The 21,105-nt window shown below is 42.7% G+C and overlaps 1 protein-coding gene across 1 annotated transcript; it reads right to left on the bottom strand.

Moving 5' to 3' along the window:
* Positions 1-24: 24 nt before the first annotated feature.
* Positions 25-21,057, bottom strand: LOC124262401. Its single transcript, XM_046696883.1, has 4 exons — positions 20,755-21,057; positions 17,971-18,232; positions 3,096-3,239; positions 25-720 (listed from the first exon to the last, which is right to left on the bottom strand). Exons 2-4 carry the CDS (start codon positions 18,227-18,229, stop codon positions 521-523), a joined length of 603 nt encoding a protein of 200 aa, XP_046552839.1. The 5' UTR covers positions 18,230-18,232; positions 20,755-21,057; the 3' UTR covers positions 25-520.
* Positions 21,058-21,105: the final 48 nt, after the last annotated feature.

Below are 21,105 nucleotides of genomic sequence, written 5' to 3'. Positions count from 1 at the left end.
GTCTTAACACCAGTGTGACACCAGCAGATAACACCAGCACTTAACACTGTTTCGCTCGAGTCAGAGCATCTCCTTGTCCTCCACGCACAACAAGACGCAATGGGTGTTGTCTAGACACCTGGTGCCAAGTCCGTCCTAAAAACACATGATCATAAGTGGGTCCACGACCAGAAAATAGTGGCCAAGATTTTCCATTGGTATATTGACCACACCAACTGTGTGCATTTACAGTGAAAACTTCAGGTGTTTAGATAAATACAGGTAGCACTGACTTGATGTGCGTTAAAAGTCTGGAGATGTCTGTGTATTTTCACAACAAAATGACATTCCAGTATACTTTGGGCTTGATAAAACATCAAATTTCTGTTAAAATTAGTCTCAAAAACTATATTTTTGTTAGTTGTTGGAAGAAAATAATCCCTGTTGCAGTGGAAGGCAGCCAAGATGACAAAGGTCAAATGAATTCTCAAATTTGCCCTCCTGACCTTGACCTGTTGACCTTGACCTACATGTTGCCACCTCAGCATGAGTAGTCATCCGCGCGTCCCACACAGAAGTACAGGACGCTGGAGATGAGGGACATCCCCGCCGCGCCAACAGCGCACCAGAAGCTCCAGCTGAAGAGAGGGTCCACTGTGTTGGCCTCTGCCATTACTCGCGCCCTGTTGTCCATGTGGGCCTTCGCTCCGAACACGCAGACACCCGCAGCCAGAAGCAGGACTAAAACAAGAGGAGACAGAAGTTGTGTGTAACTGTTGAACTTACATGGCAATAGTGAGTGAGTAAATTAGTTCAGTTTTATGCCGCTTTTAACAATATTCCAGCAATTACAAGTTACATGGAGATATATAACTGCTAAATATACATGGTGATACATCACCAGGTTTAAGATGTGGTCCCTGGTGTACCTACAGGTGAGGTTGTGGTTAACCTACAGGTGAGGTTGTGGTGTACCTACAGGTGAGGTGGTGGTTAACTTACAGGTGAGGTTGTGGTGTGCTTACAGGTGAGGTTGAGGTGTGATTACAGATGAGGTTTAGGTGTGATTACAGATGAGGTTGAGGTGTGATTACAGGTGAGGTTTAGGTATGATTACAGATGAGGTTGAGGTGTGATTACAGGTGAGGTTGAGCTGTGCTTACAGGTGAGGTTGAGGTGTACCTACAGGTTAGGTTGAGGTGTGATTACAGGTGAGGTTGAGGTGTGCTTACAGATGAGGTTGAGGTGTGATTACAGATGAGGTCTAGGTGTGCTTACAGATGAGGTTGAGGTGTGATTACAGATGAAGTTTAGGTGTGCTTACAGATGAGGTCCAGGTGTGTTTACAGATGAGGTTGAGGTGTGATTACAGGTGAGGTTGAGGTGTGATTACAGTTGAGGTTTAGGTGTGATTACAGGTGAGGTTGAGGTGTGATTACAGATGATGAGGTGTGATGACAGGTGAGGTTGAGGTGTGATTACAGGTGAGGTTTAGGTGTGATTACAGGTGAGGTTGAGGTGTGACTACAGATGAGGTTGAGGTGTGATTACAGGTGAGGTTGAGGTGTGATTACAGGTGAGGTTTAGGTGTGATTACAGGTGAGGTTGAGGTGTGATTACAGATGAGGTTGAGGTGTGATTACAGTTGAGGTTTAGGTGTGCTTACAGATGAGGTCCAGGTGTGATTACAGATGAGGTCGAGGTGTGTTTACAGATGAGGTTGAGGTGTGATTACAGTTGAGGTTGAGGAGTGATTACAGATGAGATTTAGGTGTGATTACAGGTGAGGTTGAGGTGTGATTACAGTTGCGGTTTAGGTGTGATTACAGATGATGTTGAGCTGTGCTTACAGGTGAGGTTGAGGTGTACCTGTAAACAGGTTAGGTTGAGGTGTGATTACAGGTGAGGTTGAGGTGTGATTACAGGTGAGGTTGAGGTGTGATTACAGGTGAGGTTGAGGTGTGATTACAGATGAGGTTGAGGTGTGATTACAGATGAGGTTTAGGTGTGCTTACAGATGAGGTCGAGGTGTGATTACAGATGAGGTTGAGGTGTGTTTACAGATGAGGTTGAGGTGTGATTACAGTTGAGGTTGAGGTGTGATTACAGTTGAGGTTTAGGTGTGATTACAGATGAGGTTGAGGTGTGATTACAGATGATGTTGAGGTGTGATTACAGGTGAGGTTGAGGTGTGATTACAGGTGAGGTTTAGGTGTGATTACAGGTGAGGTTTAGGTGTTACAGATTACAGATGTGGGTGAGGTTGAGTGTGATTACAGATGATGTTGAGGTGTGATTACAGGTGAGGTTGAGGTGTGATTACAGGTGAGGTTTAGGTGTGATTACAGGTGAGGTTTAGGTGTGATTACAGATGAGGTTGAGGTGTGATTACAGGTGAGGTTGAGGTGTGATTACAGGTGAGGTTGAGGTGTGATTACAGGTGAGGTTTAGGTGTGATTACAGATGAGGCTGAGGTGTGATTACAGATGAGGTTTAGGTGTGATTACAGGTGAGGTTGAGGTGTGATTACAGGTGAGGTTTAGGTGTGATTACAGGTGAGGTTTAGGTGTGCTTAAAGGTGAGGTTGAGGTGTGATTACAGATGAGCTTTAGGTGTGATTACAGATGAGGTTCAGGTGTGATTACAGGTTAGGTTTAGGTGTGATTACAGATGAGGTTGAGGTGTGATTACAGATGAGGTTGAGGTGTACCTACAGGTGGATTACAGATGAAGTTGAGGTGTACCTACAGGTGAGATTGTGGTGTAGGTACAGGTAAGGTTGGGGATTACATACAGGTAAGGTTGTGGTATACCTACAGGTAAGGTTGGGGATTACATACAGGTGAGGTTGTGGTATACCTACAGGTAAGGTTGGGGATTACATACAGGTGAGGTTGTGGTATACCTACAGGTAAGGTTGGGGATTACTTACAGGTGAGGTTGTGGTATACCTACAGGTGAAGTTGAGGTGTAGATACTGGTGAGATTGTGGTGTAGGCACAGGTAAGGTTGGAGATTACATACAGGTATGGTTGTGGTATACCTACAGGTGAGGTTGAGGTGTAGATACAGGTGAGATTGTGGTGTAGATACAGGTAAGGTTGGAGATTACTTACAGGTGAGGTTGATGAAAGCTCCAGCAGCCTGATGGGGGTTGCAGCACTTGCAGCTGCAGCACAGGGAGAAGAGGCCGATGAAGAGGGAGATGAGAGCACATGCCACGGCACAGGACATGAGACCCTGAACAGCCTTGAACCAGTCTGAAACAAACACACCACACATGAGACCCTGAACAACCTTGAACCAGTCTGAAACAAACACACCACACGTGAGACCCTGAACAGCCTTGAACCAGTCTGAAACAAACACACCACACATGAGACCCTGAACAGCCTTGAACCAGTCTGAAACAAACACACCACACATGAGGCCCTGAACAGCCTTGAACCAGTCTGAAACAAACACACCACATGTGAGACCCTAAACAGCCTTGAACCAGTCTGAAACAAACACACCACACGTGAGACCCTGAACAGCCTTGAACCAGTCTGAAACAAACACACCACATGTGAGACCCTGAACAGCCTTGAACCAGTCTGAAACAAACACACCACATGTGAGACCCTGAACAGCCTTGAACCAGTCTGAAACAAACACACCACACATGAGACCCTGAACAGCCTTGAACCAGTCTGAAACAAACACACCACACATGAGGCCCTGAACAGCCTCGAACCAGTCTGAAACAAACACCACACGAGACCCTATCAACAACATGAACCTCATTCTACGGAAAATTGGGATACGATGACATGTGTCAACCAAGTCAGCAAGTCTGGCCACCAGATCCCCACGTTGCCTTATACAACAAGCAGGGGTTACTGAAGACCCAATTCTAACCCCGATCTTCATATGTTAAAAAATCAAAAGATAAAAGGAGATTGTTACAGATTGTTATTTTCAACTTCGTTATTGCAATGAGTGCAATGAGTGCAATAAAGAAGTTGACTGTCCATAGAACTTAGTTTTCTTTCATCTTCACAACTTCTAAAATGCCTCTCACAGAACTCAGCATGGGATCAGCCCAGTATTGAGTTCAGAAGAATATATAAAGTATCCCTTCAATCATTTCATGCGAACGAAGGGTGATGAACCTGGCCATATAAATGCGACTGACTGACTGAGTTTGGTTTTACTACGCTTTTAGCAATATTCCAGCAACATCACGGCAGGGGACACCAGAAATGGGCTTCACACATTGTACCCATGTGGGGATTCGAACTCGGGTCATTGGCATGGCCAGCCAACGCTTTAACCACTAGGCTACCCTACCGCCCCATATAAATGAGAAATTTGACCATAAATGATAATACTTATTTCATCAGAAGCCATTTTTCTGTTCCCAACATATTTCACATAATGACCATGATGTAAATATGTAACCAATGATATAAACATTATTGACCATGATGTAAATATGTAACCAATGATAAAAAAAAAACATTATTGACCACGATGTAAATATGTAACCAATGATATAAACATTATTGACCATGATGTAAATATGTAACCAATGATATAAACATTATTGACCATGATGTAAATATGTAACCAATGATATAAACATTATTGACCATGATGTAAATATGTAACCAATGATATAAACATTATTGACCATGATGTAAATATGTAACCAATATGTATTGACCATGATGTCCAATGATATAAACATTATTGACCATGATGTAAATATCAATGATATAAACATTATTGACATATAAATATGAACCAATGATATAAACATTACTGACCATGTAAATATGTAACCAATGATATAAACACCATGATGTAAATATGTAACCAATGATATAAACATTATTGACCATGATGTAAATATGTAACCAATGATATAAACATTATGACCATGAAAATAGTAACCAATGATATAAACATTATTGACCATGATGTAAATATGTAACCAATGATATAAACATTATTGACCATGATGTAAATATCAACGTATAATGGTAGTCTGCATTAGTTTGTGGGTTGAACCACAGGTAGGTGTTTGTGGGTTGAACCAATGCTGCAATAGCCGGCCTTCTTGATAGTGAATCTCTTCACAGCTGTGACAGACTGCTGGGAAAGTTCCTGGACAATTTGTTCCTCAGTCATGTCAGACAGGCACCGAACTCTGTCCCGTACAATGCCTCTACACCTGTTCAGTGTTTTGTGCGCTGAGACAGCAACCTTTACATTGACAAACTCTTGTAATTTCAGTAGATTCAAGGATTGCTGTCTCCGAGCACATTCTACAAGGAGAGAACCAGACCAGAGCTTTGTGACATTGGCAACCTCTCCGCAGATACCAGCTATACCCTTGGAGACTGCAAATGGGTTCAATTGCAAAGATTGCTTGTCACAAGCTTCGATGATGAATAAACGTGGCCAGTAATCGGGTCGAATGGGCGTACTCTCGTCAGACGAGGAATTGTCAGAGTCCATATGTCTTCGTTTTGAACCAGGGTATTGGGAAGCCATGTCGTTAGGATATGTAGTTCAGCATCCCCTCTCCCAAACAATACTGACCATGATGTAAATATGTAACCAGCGTTGGATACAGGGTAGGGATTTGAAAAACAAACATGGCGGCTGTCCGGTAAGTAGGACACAACACTGTATTTCGCCTAATTGAAAATTCAAATTCACTGTCTGGATATTTTATCAACTGAATTTGTAGACAAATTTTAAGCACTCTGTATTTACTTTCAGTTTCAGATTGTCCAGTAGATGACGTTCTGTTTGTCTAGGGTCTGGACATGTGGGCTGCCACTGAATCTGGAGGAGGATAACCAAGCATCTAGTGCCTGAGAGTGTGATAACCAAGCATCTAGTGCCTGAGAGTGTGATAACCAAGAATCTGGTGCCTGAGAGTGTGATAACCAAGCATCTGGTGCCTGAGAGTGTGATAACCAAGCATCTGGTGCCTGAGAGTGTGATAACCAAGCATCTAGTGCCTGAGAGTGTGATAATCCACACTATCTGACATGAGATCCAGCCTGGGACAAATCTAGAACACTAACCAGGTGTAAGTGGACTCCAAGTAGCCCTGTGGAGGTGAGTCAGCTTGAGATGTGATGTAGAAGATGAACCAAGCAGTAACCCTGTGGAGGTGAGTCAGCTGGAGATGTGATGTAGGAGTGGAGGTGAGTCAGCTGGAGATGTGATGTAGGAGTGGAGGTGAGTCAGCTGGAGATGTGATGTAGGAGTGGAGGTGAGTCAGCTGGAGATGTGATGTAGGAGTGGAGGTGAGTCAGCTGGAGATGTGATGTAGGAGTGGAGGTGAGTCAGCTTGAGATGTGATGTAGAAGATGAACCAAGCAGTAACCCTGTGGAGGTGAGTCAGCTGGAGATGTGATGTAGGAGTGGAGGTGAGTCAGCTGGAGATGTGATGTAGGAGTGGAGGTGAGTCAGCTGGAGATGTGATGTAGGAGTGGAGGTGAGTCAGCTGGAGATGTGATGTAGAAGATGAACCAAGCAGTAACCCTGTGGAGGTGAGTCAGCTGGAGATGTGATGTAGGAGTGGAGGTGAGTCAGCTGGAGATGTGATGTAGGAGTGGAGGTGAGTCAGCTGGAGATGTGATGTAGAAGATGAACCAACCAGTAACAGGCACTGAAGCCAGCTAATGGACGGCCGACTCTGTATCTAGATGATGGAAGATGAGTTTCGTTTTTGCGAACAGCTGATAAAAGATCCTTTGAAGAACAAGAAAATGTCTGACAGATAGAGATGTGTGCTGAGGTGATCACACTGAGTGAGTGAGTTAGTGTGCGTGTGAGAGTGAGTGAGTGAGTTAGTCAGCCAGCCAGTCGATGAGGTGGTTTTGTTGCTGTGTTGAGCAGACATACAGAAGCTGTTCGCATGTAGCGAAAGCCCAGCAGTGTGGACACAGGGCCTCGCAACATGGCGAATGTTGTTATGTTTGCGGAGACTGACACTGTAGCTACTTTAACCTTTCATGACAAATTAACACACAAGCATCTCATCCTCTAACATGGTCTAGATAGCTATCTGGTTGGCAAAGTTTGCTACATATTTTCAACGTCCACAAGCAAATAAAGTCAAGAGACATGAAAGTGTAAAGTATGTTCATATTATTAACAAAACTGCTGAAAAAAAAATGGATTCCGAGATAACTAGTGTTCTCTAAGTATGTACTGTATATTACCGTCTATAAGCCGAATTTTAAGGACCAAAAAAAAAGCAGTCTGTAGAAGGGGGTCGTCTTATCCATGGGTTACGCTTTAGTCAAACTTTTATCCAGGGGTAAGAAAACAACAATGTATCACTTCGCGTGAACAAACAGAAGACGACTTTGTCAGTAGAGACGTCAAATTTGCAATTAAACATCACTAGACAAGATTATTTACCTTTTAAGTTCTAATTTGTTTTTGCTGGGCATTGTATTATTTGCAGGGATTAAGATTACCGTGTGTATCTGAGCCGGAAATAGCAACCAGTTGTGCACGTTTCCCGGCGATCAAGTTCAAACATGCACAATAATATAACGGGACGAATTCTGATGCAGTCGTCAGTAAAATATAATACAGAGTACTATTATTTAACCCACAGATATATATCCTAGCATTGTGTAATTTTAATGACGTTTTTTGCTTTATGAATTATTTAAGATTAAGATTACTATGTGTATTTGAGCCGGAAATAGCAATCAGCAGTTATTTCCACCCATGAAATACCGTAACTCTTTCAGGACACCGACAGCGACTCTCTTGCAAATGAACAAATACTAGTGATCAGAAGTTCATGAATGATAATCAGTATATAATACTCCAACCCCAAACCCTTCGCTCACTAACTTGGCGGTTTTAGCCACTAGGCTACGAAGGATTGCTGAGAAGAGTTAGATTGTTTGTCGGTATGAACCGTGTGTTCCTCGCAAGATGGGTAGCGCGTGCACGGAGCACGTGCATTGCGAGGCGTCATCCCAGTTGATTTCAACAGTTACCAACTTCTGAAATTATATCTAAAGTATATATTCGGTTGGTTTATAAGTTTGATATAACATGACCCTTGGGCATTATTGAAAAGTAAGCCCTCTTCCCTTGGAGGCCCTTGGGCATTTCCCAAGGGAAGCGAGCTTACTTTTCAATAATGCCCACAGGTCACGTTATATCCTACACATAAACAATATGCGTGATACTGAAGGAAATAATTTAGAAAATGTAGCAAATACGCCCAACAGCAATGGTGTACGGTCTCAGAAATCATTTACAGACATATTTATCTGAAAAGTTATTGTTTTATTGTTTATTGACCTGTTTACACAAGAGCAGCAATATTGTGGTGCATATATGAAACAAAACACAAGTTTACTGATACTCTATTAAATTCCATGCAGTATTCAAAAAGTACTCTTAAGTTTTTCCAGGTCTCCTATATTGAAAAAATAAGGAGTACGTACTCCTGTTGTTGAAAAGTTATCTGGAGCCTTGGTTTTGAGTGATTGCCATAGTTATTGTTTTGTGCGTAGTTGCCATGGTAACTATTATACGTATTGTCATGGTGACCACTGTTGAGGTGATGCTGTGGTCACTGTGACCCAGCATGAGAGAGTACAGAGAAAATGTCACAGTTGAAATATTGCATCAGTAAGTGAGACAGATTGACATTAAACACTGGCGGCACCAGCAACTGATAGAATATTGACTGACAGATAATTAGGAAAAGGACATACTTATATGAGCCATCTCTAAACACTGCTGTCAGGGGACTCTATGTATCAGTGGATTCAATAAAATAAAAAAGTTATAATTATTTATTTTATAGCATTTTTACAGCATTTTCATAAAATTCAACATACGACATTCCAGTGCAGACATAAAACAAAGGAGATTCACAAAAATAGATAATGGCAAGTTGACCAAAATTTGTAAAATAGGCTAATATTACACTCAATTATTGCTGAACACTCAGTAAGGTATAATATTCCTTTATTTCAGTCTGAAATGCTTGACATGGAGGCATTCTTTTATTAAGCTTGCTTATCAATACTTAATTATCATGCAGATGATGTTCAAAGCATCATTATGTTTATCTTGATAACCAATCATTGCATGTTTCTGTGTGGATTCAACAATGGTCCACTGGTCCAGTGGTCCATGAGGAATCTGGCGTAGCAAGGCATCAGATGGTCAGGCTGTTATCAAACCACCATCTGTGTAGGCTGCTGTTCATGGTGTCAAACACTATTGTTTGGAACAGTTTTCTGTTTACAGATGTCCATCATACACCTGTGTATCTATGACAACAACAGGTACACAGTAGGTACACACGCTTCAACCACACTCAGAGACGTGTGAGATGTACCACTACTCCACGGTCTACTGCACAATATCAGGCCACATCCACCATGAGAAGTCTGGTCCTGTAACTATCTCATGTCACTCTCCTATACCAACAAAACATTGCTACAACAAAACATTGGTTAAACAAAAAATTGGTACAACAAAACAACAACATGAACCTTGAACTTAAGGGTCCGTACTTGTATCATACAGGATTGTTAACTCATCAGAGTGACACAGTGTTGGACCCGTGAAGATCCGGGTTAGAATTGATCTTCAGTAACCCATGCTTGTCGCAAAATGCGACTAATGGGATCGGGTGGTCAGGCTCGCTGACACATGTCATCATATCCCAATTGCGTAGATTGATGCTCCTGCTGTTAATCACTGGATTGTTTGGTCCAGACTCGATTATTTACAGACCGCCGCCATAAAGCTGGAATATAGCTGGCCTTGGTATTAAACAACAACCCAACTACATTAGTGCTGCCATCTAGTGGGCCATAGGGAAAAATGGCCATGCAAAGCAACCAAGCAATGCTACATGTATGGCTATATAATTCTTATGGTTTAAACATGTAATTGTTGATGTCGTGTTCTCCACACCCATGCATCAAAGCAACGGAGTACAAGAACGTCTCATTACTGTCGACAGAGACAAACATGATCAGTATGTCACACATCTAACGTTCCCTCGACATGAACACCCTCGGGCAGCCAGGGGAGATAATTAACTGTTTTCTTGGGCCGCCAGTCATGACTGGGATGTACAAATAGCGACCCACCCAGTATCACGGTTGTACACCAGGAACTACACAACACCTCATTATTGAGGGTTTAATCTCCACACTACTTCCTCCACACCATCACTTCCTTGTACAATACATCCACCTCAATACCGGCCATAGCCGTATTAACAGCCTGACATTTACATTCTGTCATAAATTTCATAATGTCAGCCAGTGGGCCATGATCCCAGGTAAAACATTGTAACTCCCACGTCAGTTGGTACCTGTATAGGAGATTAACCATGAATATCTACCGATAAGTTCTACTGAGGAAATAATGTTGCATAGATTGTACATGCTAACATCCTGTCTAGCCTGGATTTGTTTCCTCACATTTGTGGGCATCGTGGCAAATAAATGAAATTTCAATATACACTTCTGTTGTGTAGAGGCAAGATTAACAAAAGACTCTACTGTATACACTTGCACTGTTCTTGGGCAAAATGTCAACAGTGGATGTAGCTCTAGTAGTTCCTATAACGCTACCTGTGTTTAAAACGTCCATAATACAAAAACATTTATTCAAATTAAAATATGTCAGGCAATCCTTTCAGCAAGACACATGGGGCGTTGGGGTAGCCAAATGGTTAAAGCGTTGGCTCGTCACGCCGAAGACCCGGGTTCGAATCCCCACATGGGCACAATGTGTGAAGCCCATTTCTGGTGTCCCCCGCCGTGATGTTGCTGTAATATTGCTAAAAGCGGCGTAAAACCAAACTCAGTCAGTCAGCAAGACACAGGCACCAGCAAGTACCACCAGCTAGAATCACAACCTCGCTATTGTATGAATAAACCCTGACTGCTAATACCTTCCTGCTCGCTGTGGTTTGACACGCTGACGTTTATGACAAATGTCTCCAACACAAACAGGCCACACATAAACGACAGACCTAACCATGGCTATTTGCATATCTGAATAAACTGAGAACACTTCCACATAGTTCCACATGGTGGCCATCGTGTTGTCTGGTTAGATCACAGACACTTCCACATAGTTCCACATGGTGGCCATCATGTTGTCTGGTTAGATCACAGGCATACTGAACATATCCTGGTGGTCGATAACAGCTGTCGGGCATGGTTCCACGATTGGTTGGTTCGTTCTTAAACGCCGCACACAGCAATGTGTAACTCTATGTACTACTCTGTCATACTGTAGCTATATGGCCGCGGTCTGTAAATAATCAAGTCTGGACCAGACAATCCAGTGATCAGCATCACTAGCTGAAGACCAATTCTAACAGGGCAATAACAACAAGGATGAAAATCAGACAGACAGGATGTATCTGTAAAAAGCGTGGATGAATCTGTTGCCATCTCCGCTGGTGAAGTAATGACACATCTCCACACATTGAAACAGACTAGTCAAGTGATGCCCTGACACATCTCCACACATTGAAACAGACTAGTCAAGTGATGCCCTGACACAAATGGACCTTTCTGTCATCATCACCATGGTAACAGGACAATTATTAAAACTAATTGTTTGCGTTGGCGAAGTCCCACTGTTGGGCCTCCTCCCTGCTGACATATCCAGTGTCACAGCATCCATGTACGTGAACAGCTGACAAACATCAGCTTTCCCACATTACCACGGTAACGAGAGACTTAGTGAGTATTGTTAGAAGTATGGAGATGGTGATATTCTGGAGGTTACTATAGTATTTGCACCTGGGACTTCGTAATGTTTCCGGGTTGTGACCAGCTTGATGTAAACAGCCAGTGATATGTACAGAGTAATCTGGAACAGACTATAGGTGTGTCTTGACAGAACCAGGCTGTAGCTGACCTTTCCACGCAAGTAGAAAAACATGTTGATCTGTCCCACCCTCTACCTGCTGCAGGCCTGCACAGCAGCCCGTCTGGCAGAGCTGCTCATAACCCCACTATTTCAAACTTATGGTCATAAAAACTGACATGAGTGTTGCTAAAAGTAGAAGCCTCTGGGATCGCCTCTCCCTCCTTGTTTCCAACCTCTCTGGCTGAGGGTTGGAGATACTGAAGCTGTTCAACACAGAGAGGAAGCAGTCTTCTGTAGAAATTCACTCACCCCCACACCCGCAAATATGTGTGAGTCAAGGTCACTGTACCCCCTCACCAGAACATCTGTGGGTGAGGGAGATGACAGCAATGCCAGACACCACCCCATCCCGGCAGATCCAGACTATCATCAGTGGGAAACTGCTTCCACCATTGTCAACCTGGACTCACATACTCCACAGATATCTCTCCCCTTTCAGGTGGATGTTGGTATTTACAATGCTTCCCCTCCCTCCCCCCAACATGTTCTTATGTTGACGTGATATTGATGTTGACGATGTCAAAGAAGCTGTTGATGCTGATGTTTATGTTTATGTTGGTGATGAAGACACTGATGTTAGACCAAAGCCTCCAATCTCTGCCTTGCTGCTGAATTCATCCGAGAAGTTTTCAAGTTGCTCCTGTAGAGACACCACATTTCTCTAGCGAAAAGAACGGAAATGAATTACCATAAGACCAAGCAACATTACAAATCAATTCCACTCAGCCGGAGATGGAACAATCCCAGCTTGTGTCGTAGTAATTCCTGGTGAGTTCCTGGAGACAACTAATTGGCCACCCTCGTTAAGCCGGCAGTTGAACACGACACTGACTGACAGCAGCTCCTCAGAGAGCCTGACAAACGACCCTGTTATTACCTGCATGACTGGACACATGATAATCATAATAATACCAACAGCACTGAGTCGGTAACACACTTCAAACAACAGCAACATTCAGTGGGAGGCATGTGACCTGCGGAGTGAGCTGTTCTTGCATACCACAACTACCTGAACAATTATGAAACTTCCATAAACGGTCCATATATTCCACAAGATGTTCTACATTTCAGCTAATGGGATACAAATCACTATACACCCAAATCTAGTGAGGTCATCTATCTGGTGTTGTCTGTCAGGCTGAGATGAGATACAAGTCAATATACACCCAGATCTAGTGAGGTCATCTGCCTGTCAGGCTGAGATACAAGACAATATACACCCAGATCTAGTGAGGTCATCTACCCCGTGTTGTCTGTCTAGCTGAGATGAGACACAAGTCAATATACACCCAGATCTAGTGAGGTCATCTATCTGGTGTTGACTGTCTGGTTGAGATGAGACACAAGTCAATATACACCCCAATCTAGTGAGGTCATCTGTCTGGTGTTGTCTGTCTGGCTGAGAGTGAGTGAGTTTGGTTTTACGCCGCTTTTAGCAATATTCCAGCAACATCACGGCGGGGGACACCAGAAATGGGCTTCACACATTGTGCCCATTTGGGGATTCGAACCCAGGTCTTCGGTGTGACGAACCAACGCTTTAACCATTAGGCTACCCCACCGCCCCTCGTCTGGCTGAGATAAGATACAAGTCAATATACACGCCGATCTAGTGAGGTCATCTGTCTGGTGTTGACTGTTTGGCTGAGATGAGACACAAGTCAATATACACGCCGATCTAGTGAGGTCATCTATCTGGTGTTGACTGTTTGGCTGTGTGAGACACAAGTCAATATACACGCCGATCTAGTGAGGTCATGTATCTGGTGTTGACTGTCTGGCTGAGATGAGACACAAGTCAATATACACCCAGATCTAGTGTTAACTGTCTGTCTGTGAGATACAAGTCAATCATCTATCTGGTGTTGACTGTCTGGCTGAGATGAGACACAAGTCAATATATACATCCCGATCTAGTGAGGTCATCTATCTGGTGTTAACTGTCTGTCTGAGACGAGATACAAGTCAATATACACCCAGATCTAGTGAGGTCATCTACCCCGTGTTGACTGTCTGTCTGAGATGAGATACAAGTCAATATACACCCAGATCTAGTTAGGTCGTCTACTTGTCTAGCTGAGATGAGACACAAGTCAGTACCCAGCACACATGATACAGGCTGACATAACGTCAGCGGTCTGACACCAGCCATGTCCCTGTATGTAACACTGAAGGAATGCTACAACAATCCAAGCAGGTTACACCCACAATCTGTAGAGCGGACACCAGGTGGGCTCACCTGTCCCTTCATCACGATGTCCCTGCAGCTGCTGTAGCTAATGATTTCCCCCACAATGAGCAATGTTGCCATACATATGACAGCATAAGGCGGAGCACTGTGTCCGCCTGTTATTACCAACAAGGAGGCCATGAGCTGAGACCCGCCCTGACTGCTGCAAGAATGCCAACAAAAGATAACACTCCTATTAGCATCACATGGTCAAGTTAGCATCATGGTCAAGTTGTTTGTGTGTGAACAAGATATTGTAACGTCAGCAGCATCACAAGACAGGACAGGTAAGATATAAATATTAAAGAAAGGCACTTGATGACAAACATGAAGTTTTAATTCTTCGCTGCAAAGATTGAAAACTGAGTGCTGTGGTGAGTGTTGTTTAAATCAGCACCAGTCAAACACCTACTGGCCTCCTGTGACAGGCTACCTGGGTAACCCCACAGGTGAGTCTGAACCCGGAAAATCAGATGGCATGTTATAGGGGACCTTGTGGTAACCTGGGTAACCCCACAGGTGAGTCTGAACCCGGATAATCAGATGGTGTGTTATAGGGGACCTTGAGGTAACCTGGGTAACCCCACAGGTGAGTTTGAACCTGGATAATCAGATGGCATGTTAAAGGGGACCTGGAGGTAACCTGGGTAACCCCACAGGTGAGTCTGAACCCGGATAATCAGATGGTGTGTTATAGGGGACCTTGAGGTAACCTGGGTAACCCCACAGGTGAGTCTGAACCTGGATAATCAGATGGCATGTTATAGGGGACCTGGAGGTAACCTGGGTAACCCCACAGGTGAGTTTGAACCTGGATAATCAGATGGCATGTTATAGGGGACCTGGAGGTAACCTGGGTAACCCCACAGGTGAGTCTGAACCCGGATAATCAGATGGCATGTTATAGGGGACCTGGAGGTAACCTGGGTAACCCCACAGGTGAGTCTGAACCCGGATAATCAGATGGCATGTTATAGGGGACCTGGAGGTAACCTGGGTAACCCCACAGGTGAGTCTGCACCCGGATAATCAGATGGCATGTTATAGGGGACCTGGAGGTAACCCTGGTAACCCCACAGGTGAGTCTGAACCTGGATAATCAGATGGCATGTTATAGGGGACCTTGAGGTTACCTGGGTAACCCTGCAGGTGAGTCTGAACCTGGATAATCAGAAGCCCTGAGATAGGAGATCTGTATATCACCGGGGTAACCCTGCAGGTGAGTCTGAACCTGGATAATCAGAAGCCCTGAGATAGGAGATCTGTATATCACCGGGGTAACCCTGCAGGTGAGTCTGAACCTGGATAATCAGAAGCCCTGAGATATTAGGAGATCTGTATATCACCGGGGTAACCCTGCAGGTGAGTCTGAACCTGGATAATCAGAAGCCCTGAGATAGGAGATCTGTATATCACCGGGGTAACCCTGCAGGTGAGTCTGAACCTGGATAATCAGAAGCCCTGAGATATTAGGAGATCTGTATATCACCGGGGTAACCCTGCAGGTGAGTCTGAACCTGGATAATCAGAAGCCCTGAGACAGGAGATCTGTATATCACCGGGGTAACCCTGCAGGTCAGTCAGAAGCTTTATGTTCAGATACTTGTGACAGGCGACCTGAAATGTCACGACACACGTTTCACAAGAGCACCTGCTGTCAGCTCACATGTACAACAGCTCAATAAGAAGCTGAGATGCCAACGTTTGACTACTGTATAACCTGGTCAGCACTAAGATGTTGATGGGAAGGACCTGTAGAACAGGCCTAACTCCATACACTAAATACTCCAGACTGTCGGAACTTGCTACACTTGTTGAGTATGTCTGACTTCCCCAGGTTAATCTGAAGCCCCCTAATTCTTAAACACAAGACGAGGGATGTGCAACTCTTACTGTAATGACAACACTTGTCTTACTACAGACAGGAATATATTAAACACTGCTCTACTACAGACAGGAATATATTAAACACTGCTCTACTACTGACAGGAATATATTAAACACTGCTCTACTACAGACAAGAATATATTAAACACTGCTCTACTACAGACAGGAATATATTAAACACTGCTCTACTACTGACAGGAATATATTAAACACTGCTCTACTACAGACAAGAATATATTAAACACTGCTCTACTACAGACAGGAATATATTAAACACTGCTCTACTACAGACAAAAATATATTAAACACTGCTCTACTACTGACACAAATATATTAAACACTGGTCTTACTACAGACAGGAATATATTAAACACTGGTCTTACTACAGACAAGAATATATTAAACACTGGTCTTACTACAGACAAGAATATATTAAACACTGGTCTTACTACAGACAGGAATATATTAAACACTGGTCTTACTACAGACAAGAATATATTAAACACTGGTCTACTACAGACAAGAATATATTAAACACTGGTCTTACTACAGACAGGAATATACTAAACACTGGTCTTACTACAGACAAGAATATATTAAACACTGGTCTACTACAGACAAGAATATATTAAACACTGGTCTTACTACTGACAAGAATATATTAAACATTGGTCTTACTACAGACAGGAATATATTAAACACTGGTCTTACTACAGACAGGAATATATGTTAACACTGGTCTTACTACAGACAGGAATATATGTCAACACAGGTCTTACTACAGACAGGAATATATGTCAACACTGGTCTTACTACAGGCAGGAATATATGTCAACACTGGTCTTACTACAGGCAGGAATATATGTCAACACTGGTCTTACTACAGACAGGAATATATGTCAACACTGGTCTTACTACAGACAGGAATATATTAAACACTGGTCTTACTACAGACAGGAATATATGTCAACACTGGTCTTACTACAGACAGGAATATATGTCAACACTGGTCTCACTACAGACAGGAATATATGTCAACACTGGTCTTACTACAGACAGGAATATATGTCAACACTGGTCTTACTACAGACAGGAATATATGTCAACACTGGTCTTACTACAGACAGGAATATATGTCAACACTGGTCTTACTACAGACAGGAATATATGTCAACACTGGTCTTACTACAGACAGGAATATATGTCAACATCCTGTTCTAATGATAAATATAATAAGAGTAAGAACTATGTAACCATGGCAACTGTAATAACACAACTACAGTTCATGTTCAACAAGTGTTGAGACGGTCCCCCGTTACGCGTACAAGTGACTACCTGAGAGCGGGTCACTCATTCGCGTGACTGCCTGATCACAGACAGGGAATTTTGCATGTCACACAAAAACATGTCTAAAAGTGTTATTTGTGAAAATAATGAAACAAAATTTGCTACAGTCATTGATAGGTGTTCAAGTTATTGATTGACATGAATGAAAACGTATAAAGAAAACATTAGATGTGCAAAATTTAAGCAAACTTTGACGATATTGAACAGCGTATTTCACCTATGTGCATATTTTTCAGAAACTTACATTTAGTATTTTCTGAAAGCCCATTCATTGCAGATTCCAAACATATATGCAGCTTTCGAGGCACACCAACGCACACCCATTTGTTATTGTGTTGAAACATGTTTACTTTCTTAAAAACTGTGCGAACCGTCTTGCGTAGAAGTGACCGGGGAAGCGAGTCATTAAGGGGAGGTAACTGATGCCTGACTAAATTGTCCAGTCAAAACATCCCTCTTGTGACTTGGACTGCTTATTTCCCTGGAATTTCTAAATCTAATTCTAACCTTCAGTGCCCATGACCAACTCGAACCTGTAATTCAAACATAAATATCCTGTCACGTAAACGTACCTGGCAAGCTTTTCTCGATTAAATTATCCTGGGCAAAGAATGTGTTGCAGTTGTCAAGGGAGGCAGAGTCCATGGCTGGGCTCCCCGCACACTTCATCCATAGTCCACAATCACATTTCTCACATTTACACAGGCTGCTGGCAATGTCAACGCTGCTGTCACGAAACTTGAGCCAGTTGGGTGTGGCAAATGCTACGATTGTTGCCACAGTGGTGAGGAGCACACATATTATAGCTGTCACCACCACACAGGATGCCATGGCCTGGAACAAAACAAAAACTGTTACCACGGTTACCACACAGGAGGCCATGGCCTGGAACAAAACAAAAACTATTACCACAGTTACCACACAGGCCGCCATGGCCTGGAACAAAACAAAAATAATCATGGCTTCCACACCAAGGCAAAAAACCTTGTAGATTCTATTTCAGTAACTCCTCAGTGTCAATTGGTTCTTCTCTGCAGCAGGGGTCAGTGGGGTAGCACAGTGTATAAATCGTTCACTTATCACGCCAAAGGCCCTGGCTAGCTATTCTCAAAACGTTTGTAGCCCTACAAACTTCTTAAGCCCATTATTAACACATTGGCTACGATCAAAGTTAAGAGTTCTTAGGGCTACGAACGTTTCGAGAATAAGGGCCCTGGTTCGATTCTCCCATGGGTATTATGTGGGAAGGCCATTCTGGTGTCCCCTGCTGTGATATTGTTTGAATATTGCTGAAAGCGACGTAAACACATACTCCTTCACTCACTCTCTGTAGCAGGTGCTTCAGGTTTAGAGTATGGACTCGACAATCCAGTGGCTGACAAATCAAGAATCAATCTACAGATGTTGTACAATTATCTTTTCATTCCCTGAACTGAGATGTCTCCAAAAGCCTACCAGAGAGGCACGATGCCAAAGACAGCTCATTTTATAACAGAGATACAGATAAGCTAATTTACACAAACATTTATGTGAAAACTCATTTCTTATTAAGTCTATTGCGTACAAGTACGCTTGAATTTTTGTAAATACTCAATAAATGCGATCTTACATGAGTACACACAAAAATGTCAAATTTTAGCTTGCGTATGTGTGGATAGATAAGACAACTGAGGTATATTGAAAGGATCTATTTCAGGACATGAACAAAACTTGCAGTCTTTCTTAGCGTTTGTCATATTACAGATCAAATATAAATAACAAACACTAACATTTAAACTTTATTATATTTTTAAAATTAATGGAAAATGGCAAAATACCTAATTGAGCCTGAGTGAGGTGAGTACAATTTATTTGGTTACTCAAAGCAAAATTAGGATGCCCAATTGAGATGAACAGAAGCGAGTACACAACTCAATGACCCAAAAAGTTATCTGTAGCTCTGTTATAAATAACTGACACTAAAAACAAGTTACATGAAATACCTGACATGGCGAAAACACCTGCCTGATGGTTGTCACAGACACACTGCAAGGACACAAAATACCCTCTTTGACTGTAGATGCATCTGGCAGCAAAGTGGCATCTCACTACAAGCACACTCCACTTGCTCCATCAGTGAACTGAGTGCACCACATCATCAGACATGGATGCAAGGCTGGAGGTTATCCTGCACGCCTCACCATATCTCTCTGGTTGTCACCCGTTTCACAGGGCACGCAAACTAAACTGTTGTATCAATTTGATAAAAACAGGACTGTTTAAACATATTAATGTTTACATCTTCAAAACTTCAGAGACACAGATCTTGTTTCAGGACTTTCAAAAATCAACACATTCATCCAGAAGTTGACAGACATGGATGACTATCACCACGATGACTGTATTAACACAGGGCACAGCTGTCAGTCTGTGCTACAGACACCTCCACATCCTGGTCCATACAACAGTTTGTGTAGGGGATTGTTAAGGAAAGTAGTTATTCTCTAAACATTTAAGAGTGTCGAAATTGTCAAAACACTGTTAATATATTATGCAATTGACAGGAGAAAGCAGAAAGACGTTTGAGGTGGCATGTTTATATAGGACAACATGCCCTGATATTCACAATGTAAGCTTTGTATATGTGACACTGATGGAGCACAGTGGGGAGTTTGTATAAGATAAGAATCACTCCACATTTCAAGAATATTTACTCATAATTTAGCACAGGATGTTTTCATGAGTCTATAGTAAGACATGGGCGCAAAACAATCTCATGTAGACAACTGTAATCAACACACACTGTACAAACACGCTCTGACATTTGACTGTTTTTCCTTGTGTAGAGAATACTAGCATATCGTTTGATTCAAGGGTCACAGGTCGAGCCTAGTGCCAGTTATACACACAATTACACATCAGCAACAAGGAAAGAACTACCGTGGCCGAATTACTTTGGAAATGGTATGATCTAAGTAAACATTCTCGCACAACGAGCACAAATTTACCAGAGGCGTGTTTACAAACATCTGGTAAACAAACTCCCGAGTTTAACAAGAACATCGTTGAGGACCTGGCCCTCACAGTACAAAACTGTCAACACGTAGGTATTTATGTGGGACATAGACAGACATAGCGAACAACAAAACATTTTAATTCAACATGACCATAAATGGCTTTCCCAGCCAGATAAGGTGCCCCCCCTCTGCAATATCTGCCGTACCGTCACAGCCCGCTGCACGCTTTTCTGAAACAGACTATAACCAAATCCCCTGATCCCCTTTATAAAAATCTAATTATTTTCAAAACAACATCAAACTACTTTCGTTAGCTAATATGTCTGACAAGTAATGACATGAATACAAGTAGTTACGCACGTAAGAGAGCAGAAATCCTTTGTCTGGGAAAATCCAAAGCGAGCTGTAACTCAAGAAGCAAGCTTCGCACGCCTCTGAACTTGAGCGTGAAGCTTAGAAACCAAAACACTGCCGATCCACGGAAAAGCCTTTGTTGTTTACACTCCAAATTCAGTAAGTCGACAACTTAGGGGCTGACAAAACGTATTTCCACACAGGTCGATGTAAGGCTGCAGAATCAAGAGAACAACATGAGTATATTCCTCGGACACACAAATCTACCGTTATCCTCTTCCCGCTTCCTGCATTAAACTGCTTGACAGATCACTTCACGATACTGAATGCTCCCGCGTGCAGGGAGAACTCATTATT

Source organism: Haliotis rubra, unplaced genomic scaffold, assembly GCF_003918875.1.
Source record: "Haliotis rubra isolate DU_JTF1 unplaced genomic scaffold, ASM391887v1 Scf837, whole genome shotgun sequence".
Taxonomy (NCBI): Eukaryota; Metazoa; Mollusca; class Gastropoda; order Lepetellida; family Haliotidae; genus Haliotis; species Haliotis rubra.
Note: the sequence above shows the minus strand (reverse complement) of the source record. Positions and strands in the feature narration are given on the sequence as shown.